Genomic DNA, 19,576 nt, shown 5'->3' on the forward strand with positions numbered 1-19,576 from the left:
ACTTGAACCCAGGACCTTGGGGATGCTAGGCAAGTGCTCTACTGTTGATATACACCCCTAGCCTTTGGGCATTGTTGAAAAACATGAAAATAAAAAAATTGAACAACCCTGAATGTCACGTGTCATTTCTCCCTGGGTCTCCACAGCTTCCTCTGCCCCATTGTTGTTCCTATTCCACCTGCTCCGAGCCCACTTTGTCTCCCAGCCCAGTATCCTCAGAATTCTCCCGTCCTCCACTCAGAGGTCCACCCAGATCCCACCCTGGTCCCAAGAGTGTTTGAGCACACCCTAGGGGACCTGTGTGCTGTCTTCCTCAACAATACCCTGCCAAGGTTTCCTGCCCTCCTCTCAAGCCTGGGATCCTGCCTGCCGGCCCAGCTACAAGGCCAGCTTCCTTGCAGGCTGTCAGGGGTCACAGTGGCTGCAGGAACACCTAGCACAAGCCTGTGTTCCTACAGGGGCTTTTTAGGGAGATGCAATTTAGATTCTGGTCAAAATTTCAAGCACACTTCTGAATTGTAGCAGTCATAAATCATTCCATTTCTTTCAAATCCTCTAAATTAAAAATCTACCAAACACAAAATGAAAATGAGAGTTAATGACAGAGCCTGAAGCAAACTCCAAGCACAAGCAGGCCTGTGAGGCTCTCCAGGGCCAGGCAGGGAGAGTACAGTTCCCCTACATCATGACTGGGAGTCCAGTGGACAGTTCTGGTCCAGTACTCTGGGAGGGTGGCGCTGGCTCACCTTCCTCACCAGTCCTTCCTACAGTCCATGGCCTGATTTTCCTCCTCTAGAGCACCTGGTTCTGCCTTCCAGGCCTAAGCCCAACCCTGCTGGGCCCAGGGTTCTCGCCTGTCACTGACAGAATCAGCCAGGAAGGGGAAGAGGGAGGTGCTACCTGGTCCCGATGCCTTCATCAGAGAAGTCCAACTCTTCCATGGGAAGAAAGAAGGGGCCCTCACACTGCCTGTCCACAGCAGCTGAAGGGCTGAGGTGCCCAGAGTGGGCAGGGCATGGCTGGTCTGCACTCTGTTGAAGCTCTGCCTGGGGTGGGATTTGACAGGTGCTGTGCCCACAGCTGATTTTATTAAGGTTCAGGGTGCTTCCTGGATGCCCCTCCACGAGGCCTGGGTGGGTCAAGGGGCCCTGTCTCTGTTGCCTCCTCTCTCTGCAAAGACCCCAACAAGCTATAACAGGTGGCTCTGCCCTTTGTGGCCACTGCCAAATATAAGAAGTCCTGAGGCAGCAAGATCACTGATGTGATGATCTGTGCTGGGGCCTTGGTGCTGTTCACTAGCTGACAGAGCCCAGATCTGGTCAGGCCAGGAGGGCCACAGCTCTCCTCTCTCCCCAGAGGCCTGAGCTGCCTACTCCCCTCTGCCCTTCTCTGCTTACCTTCACCTTCCCCCGTGCCCACCAGAAGGCCAGACTGATGCTAAAAGATGCCCAAGGAGGGTCCCCTGGCCAGGCCTGGTGCTGTGCTGCCCACGGGAATCCAGCCCCCACATTGGCTCTGTGAGCTGGAGGAGCCAACTGGCTCCAGACAATGGCCAGGCTCCTCCAGGAGAAGAGCTGGACTGCCACCCAGTCCAGATGTGTGCAGTTTGGTCATGATCACTGTGCCCACAAAAGTTATTTTTCTGCCCGCTCCCTGGATTCCAGTGGGCCAGGCACCCCCCTCAGGCTTGGAGACAGGTCCTGTCTCTTCTACAGAGTGACTCTGGGGGCCCTCTGGTCTGCCAGAAGAAGGGACCTTGGTGGACATTGTGTCCTGGGGCAACTGCACGTGCCTGTGTCACTGAGATCATGCCTTGGTTCTGAGAGGTTCTGGAAGGTAGCCAAGCCTCCTCCTACCCCAACATATGCATAATCCGCTCTCCCTCAAACCCTACCAGGAGCAGCTTCCTGCACCTTTGTTGCCCCCACCTAATTTGCTAGGGGTTGCTGGGTGTAGGTGGCCCCCCTGTGGAGCCAAGAACCAAGTAGGTTGGCAGATCACCCGGCCTTACCCACTTCTGTACAGACGGAGCCAAGTTCTTATGCAGAATGGCCAGAGCTGGGGGCAACAGCAGGAGCACCTGGCACACCCTTGAGCCCCCACGGGCTACAGGCTGCTGGTGGAAGCCTGGGGAGGGCAAGGGCCTGCTCTGGGCCTCTACCCTCCCAACTTGGAGATTCAAATAGTACACTTTGGGAATCCCACAAACTGAAATGAGTTTCCCTATAAGAACACAGTTTTGGCTGGGCACTGTGGCGCACACCTGCAATCCCAGCAGCTCAGGAGGTTGAGGCAGGAGGATTTCGAGTTCAAAGCCAGCCTTAGCAAAAGTGAGGTGCTAAGCAACTCAGTGGGACCCCGTCTCTAAATAAAATACAAAGTAGGACTGGGGATATGGCTCAGTAGTCAAGTGCCCCCGAGTTCAATCCCGGGTAACCACTCTCCCTCTCCCCGCAAAAGAAGTTTTAGATAAATTCTGTGAAAATCAATTTCTTGGTGTGCACAACCAATTTCCTCCAGCGGTGTCCTTGCTCCATGGGACCCAGCAGGGCTCATCTTCCTGCTGGATCTGCCTTCTGGCGGCAGGGGCTGGCTGCTGGTGTGTGGACACGCACTCTCTGGAATGGCCTCCACCACATGCCAGGGGACCACACAGCTGCCGCCTTGATGGGCTGTGCTCACCCTGAGACTTCTAGGCCTCAGGCCCTGTATCCAGTGGCAGGCTGTGCCCAGCCTCTCCCCATCCCGTCCAGTACCTGAGGCTTCATCTCCCAGGTCCAGGCCAGCCCTACTTGTGAGGGCCCTGGTTTTCTTCTAAGGGAACCCACTTTTCCTTCACCCTCCTGAGAGGCCACCCAGTCCTCTTCTCTTACATCACTTCCCCTTAAATCTGCCATTCACACTCCGCAGCATCTGAGGGCCCATCTGCCTCCCAGCCACCGGCCCTGGCTCGACCCTCACACTCCTTAGGCAGCTGCTTTTCATTTTCAAAATTTTATTAAATGTAGACTATTAGTCAAATGATTGGAAAATCAATAATGAAAAATAGTTCTTTCGGGTTTTCTCCCACAGAGAAGGAATACGCCACTGCTGCACTTACCCGTCTCGGGGACAGGGTTAGGCCAAGGGCCACAGGAAGCCCTGGGGACTGGAGCATATGGGCCTCCACCCTGGCCCTCTGTGGCCACCCTCCTGGTCCTATAGCTGTCTCAGGGACAGCACCAGCTGGCTCCTTGGCCCTGGCTCCTTTGAGATGCCATCCCACCATCCTGCCCTGTCATAAATATGTACAAATCCCTGGACAGTAGAGGGCACTGGGCCCGAGGCAAAGCTGGGGTTCCCTGTCCCCAAGCCTGTGGGGCATCCACTCTCAGGATGGCTGCCTGGGGTAGCTCGGGCCATTGCTGCCGCCTCCCCTGCCTCCACACCCTTGTCATCTGCTCTCAGGCAGTGGCCAGCTGGCCTAAGACCCGGCGGAACTGTTGGGTACTGTGGCCCAACTCCTTGACCCTGTCCACCATGTCCTGGGCAGCAGAGGGTGATGGGTACTGTAGGGCAGCAGCCTTGGTGGTGGCCACAATACCACGCAGAAGATCGCACAGCAGGTTGCTATAGTGGGTAACCTGGCTGCGTACGTCAGCTGCCTTGGCCTGCCGTGACAGCGTGTCCCCAATAAACACTAGCTTGTGGGCGCTGAGGATGACGAACTTGCTATGCGCCACGAAGATCTTGGGCGGCTGGTTGGTGGCCACAGCGGTGAAGAAGGCTTCCACTGCGTCGGTCAGCGTGGTCAGGTTGGCTTCACACTGCTCGAGGTAGAAGAGCAGCAGCTGCCGGTCTGAGGGCCCCAGGCCACCTGTGCGCCCTGGTGCCAAGGGCTGGGCCGGCGTCCAGTTGGCCAGGTCATGGTCTATGGGGCGTGATACCTCCTGCTCCAGGCGCTCAAACTGCTTCAGCTGGGGAGGTGGGGGAGCAGGACAAAGGTGAGGCTCTCAGATAGACATGTGTACCACTGTTCACAAAACTAAAACTAGGGGCAACCAAAGTATCCAGGAATAGGATCAGAACAGAACATGCTGGAGGCAGGAGCGGGGGCGCTCGTCTGCTATTCCAGTCACTCGAGAAGCTGAGGCAGCAGGTTGGAGGACAGCCTTGGCCACTCAGACCCTGCCTCAAAACATAATTTTTTGTTAAATTTTATTTTTTAGTTATAATTGGACACAATACCTTTATTTTATTTATCTACTTTTATGTGGTGCTGAGGATTGAACCAAGGACCTCGCACACACTAGGCAAGCACTCTACCACTGAGCCATAACCCCAGCCCCCTCAAAACACAATTTTGAACGCGGGCTGGAGATGTGATTAGTAGAAAAGCACCCTTAGTTTCAATTCCCAGTACTGGTAGGGGGATCCCATGATGCAAGAGTACAGAAGGAGGATAAAGTAGGTGGCTATTTCTTAAAACAATGTAGATTCCAGGGACTGGTGTGTAGCTCAGTGGTGAGCACTTGCCTGGCACGTGTGAGGCACTGGGTTTGATCCTCAGCACATTGAAAAAAATATTCATAAAATATTTTTTAAATGTCACAGATATATTATTTTTTCAAATATGGATATCCATATTTGATTTCAATTATTAATGCTCCTTTTCCTAAGTATCTTCTTCGTGCCAGACACTTCTCAATCATTTCACATTCCACATGCCCCAGTTGACAGTGGAAGCCATGTGGCCAGGGCTTAGGGTGGCACAGGCTCTCTCCTCTGCCTGGCTCCGTACCTTGATGGGTAATGTCATTGTCTTTATTTTGTGCTATTCTATATTTTAACTCTTTTAATTATCTTCACAGTTGGACATAAACCCTTTTAGCATTTTTTTTTTTTTTTAGTTGTATATGGACTATGGACTCAATGCCTTTATTTGCTTTTATGTGGTGCTGAGGATTGAACCCAGTGCCTCACACTTACAAGGCAAGTGCTCTACCACTGAGCCACAACTCCAGCCCCCCTTAGCATTTTTAAGTCACCCCTTTCCTAACCTAAGAGATGACTGAAACTATGAAGAAAACTCTGCAGATAAATGAAGCAGTGTTATTTAAATAAGGACGTTTTGGTACAATGTAAAAAGGCTAGGGTTGTGGCTCAGCGACAGAGCACTTGCCTCACATGCGTGAGGTACTGGGTTCAATCCTCAGCACCACATAAAAATAAATAAATAAAATAAAATAAAGATGTTGTGTTCATCTACAACTAAAAAAATATTTTAAAAATAAAAAAAATAAAAAGGTAACAATAATGTTATAGGGCCTTCAAAAAGAATTTATGAAGAGTGTTTTTATTGTGGTGGGGAAGTGGGTTGCTGAGAGGCCCAGAGTTTAACCGCTCACAAAGTCTCCTCTGTAGCAGGTACAGGAAGGACCTGGGACAGAAACCAGCTGGACCCAACTCCCATGACCACCTCTCCCTGCCAGGGTTTGTGTTCTGCTCTATCACACAGTTCTTGGCTCCCTACAGTGTCTTTGACCATTAACAATAATTTAACTTCATTGACTGGTACCAGGATAGAACCCAAGGCCTTTGGCATGGTAACAAGACTCTCCATGACAAGGCTATACCCTCAACTCTAGAATAATCACTTTAAAATAAAGCAGATTAATCACAGGATGAGGTGGGACACACCTGTAATCCCAGCAGCTTGGGAGTCTGAGGCAGGAGGATCACGAGTTCAAAGCCAATCTCAGCAAAAGTGAGGTGTTAAGCAACTTATTGAGACCCTGTCTCTAAATAAAATACAAAATAGAGATGGGGATGTGGCTCAGTGTTCGAGTGCCCCCGAGTTCAATCCCTGTTACTGCCACCACAAAAATAAATAAATAGATAGATAGATAAATAGATAGACAGACAGATGGATGAATCGATTGGTTTAGGCCAGATGTGCACCTGAAGTCCCAGTTAATCAGGAGGCTGAGCCCAGGAGTTCATGGGCAACACAGTGGGACCCCATCTTGGATAAGATAGGACAGAACTGAATATTAACAAACCAAGTCAAAATTTAGACACAGATGGTCATGAGACCAGACAGTTACTTGCTGTGGGGGGAAAGTGGTGGCAGGTGGATCTGGAGAGGAAATGACCTCACTGGGAGAAGCTGGGGATTAAATGTGTCAGAGCTTCACCAGGCCAAGTAGTGGGTCTGGGATCTCCCTGGCCGGACAGGGCTCACCTGCTGCAGCTCCAGCTGGCCCTTCCCCTGCCGCATGATGTTGCCCTTTTCCAGCAGCTCCTTCTGCGTCTTCTCAAACTCTTCCTTCCCCTGGAGTGGGGGAGACAAGCCTGGGCTGAGGAGTGTCTTTGGGACTAGAAGCACCAGCAGCCACCAGGGGCACAGTGAGGGCCCAGGCACCACCAGGTGGCACTGCATGTGCACACAGGCTAGGAAGGCAGCCCATGCAGGAATTCCTTGCAGGAAGGGGCTGGGCACAGGTGAAGCCCCTCTACTCCCATGTGACTCACCAATGTGGCTATGGCCAGCCTCCCTGATCTGGTTCCCACAGCAGCAATCAAATCCATCCTCTCCCCTGATCTACAAAGCCTGGCCATCTGGTCCCCACCCACTGGTGCCACTGTGGGCCTTGGCACCTACAGGCCCTCAGTCTGGAATGCTCCTCACCAGGACTTCTCAGCTGGCGCAAAGGTACCTGCTTGGGGACCCAACCTCAGAGACCTGGCCCTACCCGACTTTCCTATCCTTCCTATTTCCCCAAACCTCCATGTTTGCAGCCACCTCGGCTGGGATCACCAAAAGTCCAGCTCCAAATTGTTTGAGATTCAGTCCTGTAGCCCCAGTGCTACAGGACCCAAGAACGACCACACTAGATACTGGCACTCATCAGTGACCAAGCCTGGAGTCAAAATCTGACCAAAAGCTGGGTGTGATGGCACATGCCTGTAATCCTAGGGCTCGGGAAGCTGAGAGAGGAGGATTGCGAGTTCAAAGCCAGCCCTAAGCAAGGCCCTAAGCAACTCAGTGAGACCCTGTCTCTAAAAAAAATAAAATAAAATAAAAAATAGGGCTGGGGATGTGGCTCAGTTGTCAAGTGCCCTTGGGTTCCATCCCTGGTACCCCCCTCCCCCAAAAAAGACTGACCACAAGAATCCTGTGTGTGTTGGGGGCAAAAAAGGTGGCAGAGCTAAAGCCCAGGAACTGGGTAGGGAGAACACCCACCTGCAAGTGGACGTAGTCATAATCCTCCATCCAGCCCCCCTCGCTGTTCTCGTATTGCCCATCTGGAGAGTCCTGGGAGGTAAACTTTGGGGGTGAGGGCAGGGGCCGTGACTGGATGCTGCTGGCCTTGTCAGTGGGATTGGGATGCAGGGTTCCGCCCCCCTCAGGCCCTGGGGCAGTGGCCTTGGTCCGTCTGAAGAGCAATGAGGCATTGCCATGCAAGAAGGAGGCCAGCTGCTTGGCATCCTCAGGTACAGCCCGGGAGCAGGCCACCAGACGGTCCATATCTTCAAGGGTAAATGCTGGAACTCCCCGGCCACTGTCAAGGACTGGACCATGTGCCACCAATGTCTGGTACACATCCTCCATCTTCTGTAGCTGCCGACTAAGCTTGGCATGTAAGGTGCGGTCAGAAGTGTGGGCAGCATTGCTCACGGCGCTGCGGGCGAACTCCAGTAGCTCATGGACAGCCGCTTGGACAGCAGCCACTGCAGCCCGTAGGTCCTGCACTGGTGGCTCCTGAGGTTCAGGGGTGCTACGCCAGCCTCCAGCCCCACCAGCACTGCCCACCAGGTCCAGAAGGTGGGACACAGTGGCACTAACACCCTGCTGCAGCCGTGCCAAGGACTCCACAGCGACCTCTAGCTCCAGGGGCTCCCGGCCTGGCACTGCCACCTCCAAGGAGGATGCCGACTGGCTGCTGCGCGTGCTGCCTGTGCTGGAGGCCGACAGGCGCTTGCCCTCGGCAGGAGCCTCTCGCTCAGCTGGTGGGGGCACAGAATACACACCATCATCAACCACAGCACCATCAGCTGCCTCAGGAGGAAGCACCCGTTCACGAGGCACATCATACAGGGTGCCGGGACCAGGCCTCCTCAGGCCAGGGGGCACGTCGTAGAGGTCAGGTGCAGGGGGTGGTACGTCATACACATCCTCAGCTGGCGGGGAGTCCGGGGGAGGTGCAGCAAGGATTAACGGGTGGCGAGCTGGGTCAAAGGGCTTGGCCTTGGCAAAGGCAGGGGGTACATCATAGGTCTCCTCGCGCATCAGTGGGCCATCGGGCACATCCTTGCTCACCGATGGAGGAACATCATACACCTGGGGTACCAAGAGATGGTCAAGGCTGTCTTCCCATCTTCCTGTCCCAAGAACCAGGGCTGGAACCAGCCACACACAGACCTAGCCTAGGTTCACACATGTCAGCCCTAAGGGCCATGGCTGAGGAGTCAACCACTCTGAAGTCAGATGACTCTGCTTCTCTATGCCCATCTGCTCACCCATGAGAGAAGCCCCTCTTGGGTTTGCTGTGAGGATATGTTTACTAGTTTATGTAACCCTGCCCCTGTGAACACTCAGGGAGAGGTTAGTATCATACTGCCTCCCCCACTGCCATCACACCATCACCTCCGCCACCGCCACCACCTCTTCCACCATCACCAACACTACCACTGCCACCATCAGCACTGCTACCTCCATCACCATCACCTCCACCTGGGAACTTTCCACTCTGTAGCAGGTACTTGGCTGAGCTTTGTATGGGTTGTACTTGGGGTTGGCCCAGGACAGTCCTATATAATTATCAGTCCCATTTTTGCTCTCAAAGTTTCCTGGTTTATGGATGGGGTTGTAGCTCAGTGGTAGAGAACCTGACTAGCATGTGTAAGGCACTGGGTTTGATTCTCAGCACTGCATATTAAAAAAAAAATGAATAAAATATAGGCCCATCAACATCTAAAAAAACAAATGTCCTGGCTCAGCCAAGCATGGTAGCACATGCCTGTAACCCCAATGGCTTGGGAGGCTGAGGCAGGAAGAAGGAAAGTTCAAAGCTAGTAAGGTGCTGAGCAACTCTGTGAGACCCAGTGTAAATAAATAAATAAAATGCAAAATAGGGCAGGGTTTGTGGGTCAGTGATCAAGTGCCCCTGAGTTCAAATCACCAGTACCTCCCCTTCCCCATACCTGTCCTAGTTCAGATGACAAATTCAGTGGTCATCTTGCTGATATTCTCTCAAGAACCTTTCGAGAAGGTCCAACAATGGGCCATCTTCTGGATGACAAAGCTGAGGCTCATAAGAAAGCCCACATCTGTTCCAGATCAAGTGAGGGGCTAAACTGTGGTCTGCAGACATAGTCCCCACCCAGGTAGTGCATGGGCCCAACCACACCCGCACAGCCCCCTCGACACCTCTGAGGTCCTAGCATTCACAGAGTGCTCACCGCGTGATGATTAGATGGTGGCAGGCCCTTCTCCACACTGGGGGGCACATCATATACATCCAGCAATGGGTCTCGGCCATTAGGACCCTTGACAGCCATGGGGGGGGTGTCATATACCTGTTGGCAGGTAAAAAGGTACAGTAATACAAGTGTCAGGGTCACCTGGGTTTAATGGGAAGATTGGAACCCTGTGGCACCCACCCCAGAACAGACTGTGGATGCCTAGCTAGGGCTAAGAAAATCCAGTTCCCCAAGGGAGGTGCCAAGCAGAGGCATAGGCTTGCCATCTCTGACCTCTCCCACCCCTCGATCCCCAACACCTACCTCTTGGCCATACTGGCTGGGAAGTATCCCCCGAACAGGGGGTACATCGTAGATGTCCTGGGGTCCTGGGGCCAGCAGGTGGCGTGGGATGTCATACTCATCCTGCTCCAGCTGGGAGGCCTCATATACGTAGCCCTGCCCCACTCGGGTGGGCACCACCACCTAAGGACAAAGAGCTGACTTCACCACGGCCCTCGAAGCCAGCTTCTACAATCCACCCACAGGTCCTCGGGAAGACCCATGAGGCAGGTTTAGAGGCACTGGTTCTCATCCTCTGACATTTCTGTAGTGGAATGCAGAGCTTGGGGTACAACTTAGGCCCCTAGGTTTTGTTTAGACCTGTCTAGTTGTCATGCAGCTGGACGACCACATGGTTTCAGAGGAGGGTATATGTAAGGTGGGTGGGAAGCCACAGGCAGGGTGAAGGGCTCAGACCCTCGCTTCAGAGTGCATTGCCAGTGGGGCAAGGGGCCACCCTTGATTGGGTCCCAGCCCTGCAGGACAAGAGACCTTGTGCAAGGCCTTCTGAGTCCTTCAACAGCTCCCAGCCTGCTCAGCAAGGGAACTGGCTGACAACACTGACTCAGCAGACAGCTGCAGGTGCAGGAAACTAGGCTAGGCCGAGTGGAGTCACCTGAAGGAGATGCCCAACAGTCAGGGCCTAGGTCTCCCAGAAGCTGGGGGCATGGCAGAGCAGCAAGCACTCTTCCCCTGTCCCCCACTATACATCTTGGGGAGACTCCTGAGAGCAACATCAGGGCCAGTTCTTGGGCAGATGAACAGGGATGATTTGGGAGGTCAGAACCAAGACCCCAACCCTCTGCCCCCACACTGACAGAGTTTAACCACCTGAAATGAAAGGGTAAGGCCTCAGTAGAAGCTGCTGGCGGAAGCAGTCCAAATCCTGCTTCCCCAGGGTCTCTGGCCCTGACTCCAGGTCTGTGTCAGTCAGTCCCAGCAGCAGAGCCCTGTACTGGGTAGTGGGTGGGCCGGAGCCTGAGGGTCTGACCTGGAACACTCACAGCACTGTCCAGAGCAATGCTGCCCTCACAACAGCACTCATCCTGGAAGGGGCAGGGGTGTGCCTGGCAGCCTCCTTCCCTGCGTGATTCTCCTCGAGCCAGGCTAAGGCAGTCTCCCCCGCGGGGCTCCCTGTTTAGCTCTCTCCACAGAAGGACCTTTTGTTCCCTAATCAAAGGGGATGTCTGGGACAGGGTTGACTCAGGCCCTCCCCCTCAGGCTCAATGCCCCTAGAGCCCTGCCCAGGCCCCCCAGCAGGCATGTGCCAGCACCCCCCACCCCACCTCTCCCAACCAAGCAAAGCACCAGAGCCCAAGGCCTGGCAGAGCCTCCTGGGCGGCACAGAGGAGCTGGGCAGGTACACTCAGCCAGCTGGGTTCTGGGCTGAGTCTGGCAGGAAAGCTGAGAAGGCTGGTGTGCGCAGTTGCTGGGTCCACCATGGGGTGTCCCCCCCAGTCCCAGAGTCTGGGGGGGGAGTTGTGGCTGCTTCTCTAGACTCATCTCTCTCCTCCAGCCCCAGACTGGAGTCTCCTCCAGAGCTATTTTTAGTAGTTAGGACCTGCCAACAGTGGGGCAGGCAGAATAGGCGGGGCTGGAGGGACGTGGCAGGTTGGCCAGTCCTGAGGCAAGGATTCTCCAGGCCCCACAGCCTTCCAGGGAAAAGCAAGCCCTCTGGGCTGCAGGTGAACCTGCCCCTGGTGCTGGAAGAGGGGTGAGCACCTTCCCACCCGGGGAAGGCCCCATGAGTGCCCATCTGTCCTTAGGCAGATGAAGGCTGGGAGAACAGACCAGAGGGCTCTGATGGCCAGACCCCAGACCCAGGGCTAAGGGCAGCCTGCCACTTCTGCTGCCAAGTTGAGTAACTGTGGCAGCAATACAAGCCACCAATTTTTTTTTTTTTTCCTGTTAGAAAAATAGAGGAAGCCGGCAGCCAGCAGGGAAAAGCTTGTTAGGGAAATGAAATCCCCAGAGAGCTGCTGAGTCCTGGCTAATCACAGGTCACCCAGCTCTGCACCTGAGGCCCCATTAGCAGGATGTGGAAGTCTCTGGGGACAAGGGACGCAGCCAGTGCCTGGGAGGAGGAGATGGAGACAGGCACCACCTCAAGATCCGCACACTCCCTGACATACACACACTTCCTCCCACTCTGTGGAGCAAATAGCATACCGCACGGGACACATGCATGCGTATGAAGGCAGGCAGGGCAGGAGGCTGCTATCCTCCCAACCTTCCCCTCCTTCATAATCAGCTGTCTAGGGGATAAGTGAACAAACTCAGAAATAGGCCAGCTGGTCAGGGAATGAACTTCCAGAGTAGCCCCAACTCTACCAACCAGGGCAGGACATCAAGTGGCAGGTGGCAGGAACAGGGGCAAAGAGATCCCTTTCCTCTTCCCTCATTGTGCATTCTGTCCTGTATACTGACCACCTCTGGGCAACTCAGCTGATGGTCTCCCCTTTCTACAAAATGGACAATGCCCCATGGACCTGGGCCAGCACCCTCTCTGATGCATCTGTGCTGTCCCGTGTCTAGGAGTCTCAATTTGTTTCTCTGGGAATGGAGCAACACTGGAGTGCCACAGAGTCAGGCAGGTGATCACTTACTCTTCCTGGGGACCAGGACACACCTGAAGGGACCAGGACACACTGAAATACAGTCCCCTCTCTACCCCAGCTCTAGGCACCTCTGGCCCAAGGACCCAGCATGCCTGGGAGGAGACCAAGCTTCTCAGGTGAGCAGGGCAAAATCCAGGTAAGTACAATAGCCCCCATGCCTGGCATAGCTGGCCCAAAGGAGCGCCTGCAGAGTGGCTTTCCCCTTGGGGTCTTAACATACATGTGCAGAACACCTACCCTCAGCTTCCTGGTCCCCCCGGGGTGGCCCTGAGTGGCCCTGAGCTCCCATTCCCAGCCACGCACCAGATGGATATTGCTCCAGGGTCTAATCCCTTCTGGCCTCAGCCTTATTGCTTGCCCCCTTGGCTTTCTGGATGCCAGGGCCCTTCCTCCTCAGCCTAGCTGACCATGACCCTGGAACTAGAAGTCTGTTTCCCAGATATCCAAGGAGGCTCTCAGGCTTGTGGAGGCAGGACTTTGAAATGTGGGCATGGATGGACATATCAAGATGTCTAGGAAGCCAACAACACAGCAAAACTGGGAGCAGCCATTCCAATCAGGCTTAGGGAGAAAAAATTTAAAAACTAATAAAATGCTTTTGATATCTAGTGTTGGATCTACAACTTCAAAATGCAGAAGAAAATGTACAAATCTGTGAAAGACAAATAGAGAATATGCTAGACAAAATATGCCAAAATTTCCCAGTAATTACCTCTTGATTGGGGAACTTTATCTCTAGACTTTCTCATAAATTATGCATTTTCTACAGTAAACAAGCATTCCTTTCATGATCATAAAACAAAAGCAGATGCAATGAAGGCTGCCCAGGCCAGCAGTGATGAGGCCTCCTGAGAGGGCAACTGGGTCCAAGGCACAGGATTCCCCTTCCTGGGCCACCAGCCAGGTCAGTATCCTTGGGACACAGGTCTGGGCAGAGAAAGGCTTAGCCAGGTGAAGCTCTAAAGCAGTGTGAGAGCTGCTGCTTCCTAGTGCATGGGGCTTCTGCTGCCTGTTGCAGCCTTAGTTGCACCAGTACAAGTTTTATTACAAAAAGGAGGGAAGGAGAGAAGCCTGCTGTAGGGTGGAGTATGGACCTTGGGTGCATTCGTACATGATATGGGGTTTGTACACATGTGCACGAGATGGACCATGATGTATTGTGATGCTCACTGGCCAGGCACTGCTCCCTGTCCCTTCCCCATAGGAATGCTGGCCCTTGAGGCCCCTGCTCCTCCCCATGGTGAGCCTGGAAATTGTTCCACTTTGGGCTGTACCAGCCTAGCATGGCAGGCTTCTGTTATCTACTTGTCTCTGGCCAGATGGTTGAAGGAGCAGGTAGGTCAAGAAGAAGGAGCGTGTGACCCATAACCCTGGTAGTTAGGCCTGAGGGCCAGAATCCCAGAATCCCATCCTCTGCCTGTCCATAATCCCTGGCCAGGTTTCCTGGGTGCCAGGCCACTCTGTGGGTAGGGCTGGGATGACACTACCTGCTGACTCATGTCCCAGCTACTACCCCCGACCCCAGCCCTGGGCATTTCTGCAGACAAAGGCTCACTGCCACAGCTGAGTGTCCACTTGGCCCAATGTCTCTCCAGATACAGGTGGCTCTGGATTAGACATGGTAATAACATGAGGCAGGGCTGGGATCAAGGAAGCTGGCTCTGCTCTGCCTGGGCTGCTTCTAAGGGCCACTATGCCTATCACCAGGTGGCTGTGCCCGCCTGGCTGTTCAGGTGCTCCCTGCTAGTGAGGTCTGGATCTTGGGGTCCTCTTGGTTGAATGTAATGGAGGGGCAGACTTGGAGGAAAACAGGAGAGCTGGCCATGGGAACTCTACCCTCCAAGCCTGAAGATATCTTCTCTATTTTGGGGGCCCAGAAAACTCTATTCTCTCACTCTTAAAGTGGCTCTGGCATAGGAAGACACAGGTTCAGTGAAGGTGAGAAAAAGTTGCTCCTGACTCAGCCAGAGGCAGCCAGGGGGTCTTGGTCTTCACTCTAGTCCTATCTCCTTCCACAGGTAGACGGACTTGATGGGGACATGGGGACATGCAGTCAGGGAAATACAAGGGAGCTAGGCTCATAGCCAGCAGCCAACAGGTCTTGTCCCACTGTGGAGCCAGGGACAGCCAGATGTACCTAGCCCCCACTTAGGAGCTGACACACAAATCCTGAAGACTCACAGGAGCCCCTGAGCACAGTGGTGTCCCTCTCCCTCATCAGGGTCTAGAAGGCCTCTGAGACCAGAGGCTGCTGAGGGTCCTCCAGGAGCCCTCAGCCCTTCTTCCTCAGGAGAGCCCCTATCAGTGAGACACGCAGCACACGGCCACCAGGGGAGCACAGGTTTAAGTTCTGGCCGACAAGCTCAGAAGAGCCTAAGTAATGTCTGGGAGGGATCATCAGAGAGGGTGCAGCCTCCTTTGTCCTTTCCTTCTTTTTCTGCTGGCCAGAAAGTGGATGTGAGGACTGGAGTTCAGCAGCACCACGTCAGTTCCTGCCTGCTTGCCTCCAGGTATGGTTTATGGAGGAAGAAAATAACTGTTCCTGCTGTTCAAGGTACGCTCTCCAAACCCACATGATGCCCTCCATTCTCCCCTTCAAGTGCCACCCCAAATCCCATGCCCTCTTCCTGAACTCCCTGACCTAGTCCAGGCCCACTGGGCTCTGACATGGACTAGGGGAGGTCCCTGCTGCCCTTGCTTCACCTGCCAAGCCCCACCTGCCCACTGCAGGCCTGTCACGCACACCCTATGGCTAACACCCTCTCACCTGAGAGAGCCTGTTGAGGATCTCCTCATCCCCAAGGCCAGCTTATCTCCTCCCTGTTCAGGCCTGTCTCCACCAGATGAATGAACACATTCCCCCCAAACCTCCCATCTTGACCTCAGACCAAATGCACAGCCATGCTGTAGTGCAGGAACAGAGGTGGCTGGGCCCTCCTGTACTCCAAAAGCAGGGCCTAAAAACTGCACTAAAACCTCACTGTGCTGCACGCTGTGCCAGGATGGCCTTACCTTTGCAGGTGGCTTCGTCCCATCCCAGCTGCGAGTGTCCATGGATGGCGGGACCTGGTAGATGTCATGCCCTATGCCAGCAGAAGGTGGCACCTGGTAAATGTCTTGGGCAGGACTTCCAGGTCCTGGGGGCACCTGGTAAAGGTCTGTAGCTGGGCTGGAAAACGGGTGATGGGGTGTCTGCTTAGAGGATGTGGATGCCTGTTTAGCTGGGGGTGACTGGAACTGTGGACTGGGCCCAGGGGATTGGTATAGGCCTTGCTGAGCCTTGCTGGGTGTGGGTACCAGGTAGACGCTGTCAGACTGGGGCTGGTATGCAGTGGGGAGCATGGGTGTGTACTGGGAAGCTGGGGGTGCTGTAGCATGGAGGCCCTGTGAGAGGCCAGGCTGGGGCTGGGCTGGGGTGGCAGGTGGGCCAGGGCCAGGCCCTGCTGGCTTCTTGTCGTACATGCCCACCAGGATCTTGAGGCGGTTCCCAGGCACAATGCCCTGACGCCCATGCAGCGAGCAGAGCCACCAGCCATCCAGGCCCTGTGTGTCCCGCTCCAGCACTGTCATAATGTCACCCTTGCGGAAGGAGAGCTCATCCGGGGACTCAGCCACATTGTCATAAAGGGCTTTGGCCAGCACGTTCTGGGGAGAGAAGACAGGTGGGCATGAAGGTAGAAAGATGCGTACAGGGATTCCTCCAGCTCCCATTCCCCTGGGATCGGGAGGCACCCGGCTTTAGCTCTGTAAAACAACAACACAATTGGGGCTAAAAAGATTCTGGGACCTTTACCCCCATTGTCCCCACCTGTCCCCCAACAAAAAGGTTTAACTGATCCCAATATGTCTTTAACTGAGCTGGAGGGCTCAGTTAAGGTCAAGTACAGCAACCAACATCAACACCTGAGATAGCCCTGAAGATGTTTCTAAAAACCACTCCTGCACCACATGCCAGCCTCACCACACCAGGTAGGGCAGCAGTGATGATAATCACGGTACCGGGTTATGAGACAGAAAGATTATCCCAGGAGACACAAGAATCACAGCTTCTAAAGATTAAAAACACTGAAGAAATGAAATAAAGCTTCCCAAGTCCATTAGCAAAATACCAGTAATTAATGGAGAAACTTCAAACACCTTCCCTTAAGATTGAGAAGAAAATAGGATGCTCTCTATGCTTTAGTCCCAGAGCCCAGAGTCCTGCTGCCCTGGTCAGTTCAATTAACCAGGAGGAAAAAGATGACAGGGGGTGGGGGGAGGTATGCACATATCACCCAGGGACGAGATGGTCACCACTTGCTCACTGCATGATCACCCATGTAAGAGCCCACAAACTATGGGGTTGGGGTCGTGGCTCAGTAGTAGAAAGCTTGCCTGGCAGGTGTAAGGCATGGATTAGATTCTCAGCACCACTTATAAATAAGTAAATGTCCGTTGACAACTTAAAAAAAAAAAAAAAAGCCCACAAAGTAGAACAGATACTGCCAAGAAACGCCATAGCAAAGACATATAAGAACTACTGACACAGTGAGGCATGATAGCATATGCCTATAATCCCAGTGACTTGAGAGGCTGAGGCAGGAGGATTTAAAGTTTGAGGCCAGCTTCAGCAAATTAGCAAGGTCTCAGCAACTTAGACCCTAACTCAAATAAAAAAATAAAAAATGGCTGGGGAGGGCTGGGGTTGTATCTCAGTGGTAGAGAGCTCACCCAGCATGTGTGAGGCACTGGGTTCAATAAAACACCACATAAAATAAAATAAAGGTGTTGTGTCCAATTAAAACTAAACAAACAAACAAAAAAAGGGCTGGGGAGGTGGCTCAATGGTAGAATGCTGCTAGGTTCAATTGCTAGTACCAAAAAACAAAAGCAAAACCAAGAAAACCCAACCAACTCTAGAAGTTATTCAGGAACTAATCAAGCAACACTGCACAAGACTGCAGAGGAGGGGCTGGGGATGTGGCTCAAGCAAGCGGTAGCGTGCTCGCCTGGCATGCGTGCGGCCCGGGTTCGATCCTCAGCACCACATACAAAGATGTTGTGTCCGACAAATACTAAAAAATAAATATTAAAAAATTCTCTCTCTCCCTCTTTCTCACTCTCTCTAAAAAAAAAAAAAAAAAAAAAGACTGCAGAGGAGAAAATGTTTAAGTTCTATCAAAGCACTCGATACAAAACTTGAAGTAAAGGAAAAAAAAAAAATCTATCAAGTTCACAGAGGAATGACCAACAATAAAAAGTTCACTTGCAGGCTGGGGATGTGGCCTGGCATGCGCGGGGTGCTGAGTTCGATCCTCAGCACCACATAAATATAAAATAAAGATGTTGTGTCCACCGAAAACTAAAAAAAAAAGTTCACTTGCCCAAGCTTTCTTAGGACAGCGGCCCACCTTATCCTTGGTTTTGCTTTCTGTAGTTTCAGTTATCCTGGTCAACTACAGTCCAAAAACAGGAAAATTTCAGAAATAAGCAATCCATAAGTTTTTTTTTTTTAAATATTTATTTTTTGGTTGTAGTTGGACACAACACCTTTATTTCACTTGTTTATTTTTGTTTATGGAGCTAAGGATGGAACCCAGGTCCCGCACGTGTGAGGTGAGCGCTCTACCGCTGAGCCACAACCCCAGCCCAATCCATAAGTTTTAAAATCGTAACAGTTCTGAGGAGCATGAAGAAATCTCACACCATCCCACTCCATCCTGCTTAGGATACGAAGTCCCCATGCTGCCTGTGTGATTCGCTCTTGGTCACTTAGCAGCTGTCTTGGTTATCAGATCCACTGTCATGGCAAGGAGATAACACTTATTTTTATTAACAATGGCTCCAAAGCTCAAGAATAGCCATGCTGGCAATTTAGATATGTCAAAAAAAAAAAAAAAAAAAAAAAAAGAGGCTTCATTTAAGTAAAAAGGTGAAAGTACAATAAGATATTTTGAGAGAAAGTGAAACCACAGTCACATAATTTTTTTTTTGCGGGGGTTGGGGGGGCGGGTTACTGGGGATTGAACTCAGGGGTACTTGACCACTGAGCCATATCCCCAGGCCTATTTTGAATTTTATTTAGAGACAGGGTCTTACTGAGTTGCTTTGAGGGTCTCACTTTGCTGAGGCTGGCTTTGAACTTGCAATCCTCCTGGCTCAGCCTCCCAAGCCACTGGGATTACATATAGGCATGTACAACTGTACCCAGCAACTTTTATTATATTTTTATAATTGCTCTATGTTGTTATTATTGCTAATGTCTTACTTGCCTAACTTATGTTAAGCTTTGTATTGTATATATAGGAAAAAACATAGTATATACAGGGTTCATGCCACCTGAAGTTCCCAGTATCCACTGGGGGATGTTCCCAGGCTAAGGAGGGAAAGAGCAAATTTACTATGATTATGATAAAAATGACAACAGGGTTTTTCTTATTGGTTTGTTATGGTACTGCGTATTGAACCCAGGGCCTCCCACTTTCTAGGCAAGCGCTCTACTACTGAGCTACATTCCCAGCCTTTTTATTTTATTTTGAGACAGGGTCTCCCTAACTTGCCATCCTTCCACTTCAGCTTCCCAAGTAGGTGGGATTATAGGAATGTGCCATCATGCCTAACTTTGTGTTTTTAAGAAATTTGACCAAAAGGGGAAAAAAATCTAGGATGAAATGGAGGAAATTGGGGTTTATGAATAAGGTAAATTCTTTTGAAAATGAAGGGTATGGGAGCATCCCCTTTCCAACATGCCCAACTCCAAGTGGGCCTGGAGGTAGGAACAGGGATCACAAAGCAATGAGGGAAAGGCATTGCAGGTGACAGCAGGAAACTCGGTCACTATGTGAATGCTCAACATGGACATTACCCCATATTACAGATAAAGGTGATTAAAAACCTAAATATATAACAAACAAACACCTAAGTGTAGTGTTCTGGCACACGTTTATATTTGTAGGGGGTGTTATGGTACATGCTTATATTCGCAGCAAGATGAGAACATTGGCAACTTAGTGAGACCCTGTCTAAATAAGGATTGGGAATGTAGCTCAGTGGTAAAATGCCTCTGGATTCAATCCTTAGTATTGGGGGGAAAAAAGTGAGAGAGAGGAAAAACCTAAATGTAAAAGGTCTGACTGTACAGTGAATAAAAGCGATTAATCACAAATTTGAAGGAGATCCTATAATCAACAAGG

General features: G+C 52.0%; 1 protein-coding gene across 4 annotated transcripts in view; it reads right to left on the reverse strand.

The window, feature by feature from the left end:
• Positions 1-2,978: 2,978 nt before the first annotated feature.
• Bcar1 (BCAR1 scaffold protein, Cas family member) overlaps positions 2,979-19,576 on the reverse strand; it is a 38,775-nt gene continuing 22,177 nt past the window's right edge. For 2 of the 4 annotated variants that reach the window (XM_076837635.2, XM_076837634.2), the window contains exons 2-7: positions 15,417-16,049; positions 9,769-9,930; positions 9,445-9,561; positions 7,226-8,323; positions 6,224-6,313; positions 2,979-3,956 (exon numbers count right to left, since the gene is read on the reverse strand). In XM_076837635.2, coding sequence (XP_076693750.2) covers positions 3,444-3,956; positions 6,224-6,313; positions 7,226-8,323; positions 9,445-9,561; positions 9,769-9,930; positions 15,417-16,049 — 2,613 coding nt within the window. In that variant the 3' untranslated portion in view covers positions 2,979-3,443. The remainder of the gene's footprint in view (positions 3,957-6,223; positions 6,314-7,225; positions 8,324-9,444; positions 9,562-9,768; positions 9,931-15,416; positions 16,050-19,576) is intronic. The other 2 variants (XM_076837637.2, XM_076837636.2) reach the window with 2 other exon arrangements.

Source organism: Callospermophilus lateralis, chromosome 18 (assembly GCF_048772815.1).
Source record: "Callospermophilus lateralis isolate mCalLat2 chromosome 18, mCalLat2.hap1, whole genome shotgun sequence".
NCBI classification, from domain to species: domain Eukaryota; kingdom Metazoa; phylum Chordata; class Mammalia; order Rodentia; family Sciuridae; genus Callospermophilus; species Callospermophilus lateralis.